This window comes from Paracoccidioides lutzii (assembly GCF_000150705.2).
Source record: "Paracoccidioides lutzii Pb01 unplaced genomic scaffold supercont2.57, whole genome shotgun sequence".
Classification (NCBI taxonomy): Eukaryota; Fungi; Ascomycota; class Eurotiomycetes; order Onygenales; family Ajellomycetaceae; genus Paracoccidioides; species Paracoccidioides lutzii.
Window position 1 is genome coordinate 41,838 of NW_015441003.1, and position 2,934 is coordinate 44,771.

At 43.0% G+C, this 2,934-nt stretch overlaps 2 protein-coding genes across 2 annotated transcripts; one reads left to right on the forward strand and one right to left on the reverse strand.

Moving 5' to 3' along the window:
* Nucleotides 1-227: 227 nt before the first annotated feature.
* Nucleotides 228-915, forward strand: PAAG_08972 (hypothetical protein; the record flags this gene model as incomplete). The annotated part of the gene is made up of 2 exons (XM_002789072.2): nucleotides 228-419; nucleotides 520-915. 2 exons carry the CDS (start codon nucleotides 228-230, stop codon nucleotides 913-915), a joined length of 588 nt encoding a protein of 195 aa, XP_002789118.2.
* A 637-nt stretch (nucleotides 916-1,552) lies between these two features.
* PAAG_08973 (tropomyosin-1) lies at nucleotides 1,553-2,111 on the reverse strand (the record flags this gene model as incomplete). The annotated part of the gene is made up of 2 exons (XM_002789073.2): nucleotides 1,553-1,715; nucleotides 1,810-2,111. 2 exons carry the CDS (start codon nucleotides 2,109-2,111, stop codon nucleotides 1,553-1,555), a joined length of 465 nt encoding a protein of 154 aa, XP_002789119.2.
* Nucleotides 2,112-2,934: the final 823 nt, after the last annotated feature.

The following is a 2,934-nucleotide window of genomic DNA, read 5'->3' on the forward strand; positions in this document are numbered from 1 at the left end:
GTATTTTATTAGTCATCAAGCATCGGACGCTAACATATTCCTGATGTAGATTCAACTTCAATTTTGGAGGAACCATCAAGCAAAGTGAGTTCACAGAGGATGCTTTCATTCAATTAATTTTTAATTACTATTTATATCATTATTAATTTTTATTTATTAGTGAAAACAGATTGAAAAACACACAGCTCCCTTCCTCGACGCCTCCAACTATTATAAAAAAAGGCAAAATGTCTTCAAATCTCAGAAAATGCAAGGTCGCTGCTCCTAGCACCAATGTGGTACAGGAAATTCTCTTCGATCCCAGTGCGCGACAGATGTATCTTACGGGTTTTCACAAGCGCAAAGTGCAACGCGCTAAACATGCGCAGGAGAAAGCGGAGAAAAGGGCGAAGGAGGAGAAGAGGGAGCAGAGGCGGAGGGTGTGTATATAAATTTTCTTATTCCTTGCGACTCTATGTCATGTTATTTATATGGTGTTGTCAAGTTGCTAATTTATCTCTTGTTTCTATCGGGAAATAGATACGAGAAGAACGACGCACGGAGGTTGAACGGGCCATTGCGGAGAATAAAGCTCTGGTGCGGGAAATAAATAGCGATTTTGGAAGTGAAGAGGGTGGAAAGGGTGAAGGGGAGGATGAAGAGTGGGATGGAATTGCTGACCCTACACCAGTTGATTACGAGAAGGAATATATCGATGAGGATAAATATACGGCTGTTACAGTGGAGGAGGTGGATACGTCGCGGAAATGGTTGTGGAGGAAGGATGATGAGGAACAGGAAGATGCGCGGGGTGGTGGAAAGGAGAATGATCACGAGCAAAATGATCATGGAGAAAAAAGCGAAGACGGCTCGAAGCCGGCAGAAACGAGTATGGAACAAGACGAATCTGAAGAACAAGAATATGAAGATGAATGATGATAGTGCGGAGCGGTTGAAGAAGAGAAAACAGATGAAGAGGAATTTCTGGTATGAGAATAAGACCGAACGGAAGTTTACGAAGATGAAAGAGCGGTCGGGGAGTAAGAAGCGGGCTAGAGAGAGGAGAGAGAAGTGATGGCGAGGATTGGGCTGGTTTTATGGATTTGATGGGAGAAATGAAGAATATATTTTAATAACATGCGGAAAAATGGTTTTGATCGACTTGGCGGCTTTGGTTCGCAAGTTGATGGATCCATGTGTGTTCAACGGGGCAACAATTCACACTCATCAAAAGCTCTATCTACCAGCCAAAAAAAAAAAGAAAAGAAAAGAAAAGAAAAGAAAAAAAAGTTGACTGGAATATGGGGGAATAATAAAAATGGGCCAGAGGCAAACTCTCAGCCGGACAGACACACGCATAAAAGTGGCAGGGCAACGGCTTCCCCAGGGAACTATGAATTTGGTGGTTGTTTTAATATTTTAAAGCGGGGGGGGATGGCAAGAGGATAATATCGCTGGCACCAAGGACGGAGATCTCATAATCTCTTAAACACGTACAACAATGCACAGGACAGGGAAAAGAAAATACTTCTTGTTGGCAATAATAGTTATGCAGACAATCTTATTGCCACCCCTACACGTTGCCCATCGAGGTCTCCAGCTCCTGCAGTTCTTTCTGCAAATCGGCGTATTTCTTGGCCATTTCCTCGTACTTGGTCTCCCATTGGTCCCGGGAAGTCTCGAGTGCCTGGACCTTACGTTCATAGTGTCCAGCTTTGACGTCAGTTTGGCGGAGCCTATGTGAGCAAAGGAGAGTGGTTAGAAAAAGAGTGTTTATATGACTAATATAAATGTGAGAAATAACAAAGAGACAGACAAAAAGGAACATACTTCTCATTTGTTTCACGCAGAGTCTTATCAGTTTCCTCAGCCTCTTCCTCGAGAAGCTGCACACGCCTTTGCAGGGACTCGTTCTGCGTACCGTGTTGGGCGTTCTCAGAGGCGGCAGACTTGGCCTCCTTCAGATCACACTCAAGTTTCTCCACATCGGCCTCTAGCAGCTGGTTGCGGTGGGAGAGTGATTTGATTTCCTGCTCCTTTGCTAGATTTTCCTGTTCGAGACTCTTCACTTTGATCTGCAGCTCCTGGACCTTAGCCTGGGCCTCGTCGGCTTCAAGGCGTAGTGTGTTCATTTTCTAGGCGTAAAAAAAGAATATGTAGCATCAGTACCATACTACTGTAAATAAAACATACTGATAAATAAAAGGCACAGAAATTGGGTACACCAGCGGATAAATTAGGGGTATATTTGTCGTAAACAAAAGCAAAGGGGAGCTCTGGTATGATCCATGGCTACCCCGCTGTAGTGGAGGAGGAACTGACCTCCTTGATTCTATCCATGTTGACGTCAGTAGGGAATATGGAGCTGAGCCAGTAAGAAGACAAGAAATAAATTTGCTCTAACAAGAAGGTCAAAGGACGGGATAAGTGGTTGGAGGTAGATAGAGAGCGATAAAAGAGAGTGTCCAACAGGCACCAAGTTTGTTTCAGAGATTATATCGAGTTGAATGTGAAAGGGTTTGATCGCTGCAAGTTAAACTTTAGTTTTGTCTAACTGGGAACGGAGTTAGTTAATTGGTCAAACTGGTGGTTGGATGACGTAAGCAAAAGTTCGGCGCCTGCGCCCAATCTAAAAGTCTGATATCAACCTTGTTGCGACTGTGGGACTCTCAGTGAGCTAGCTACACTATTATATATGTAGGTGCACGTGCCATGGGTGGCTGGGGCATTCACTAACACCTTCTCATGTCACAGTGAGTCTGAGATCTGCCACTGATTCCCTAGCTGCTGAATCCCTCAAATCCACAATAAAAATTAAATACAGGAATCAGATGCTAGTTTCCTCATTAGCAAAAGCTCTATTACACATTCATACTATAACTTTATAAAGAAAATATACAATTACTTCACTAATCTATATTCTCATTATATTTTCTTTTAAAGTTATAAAGTAAT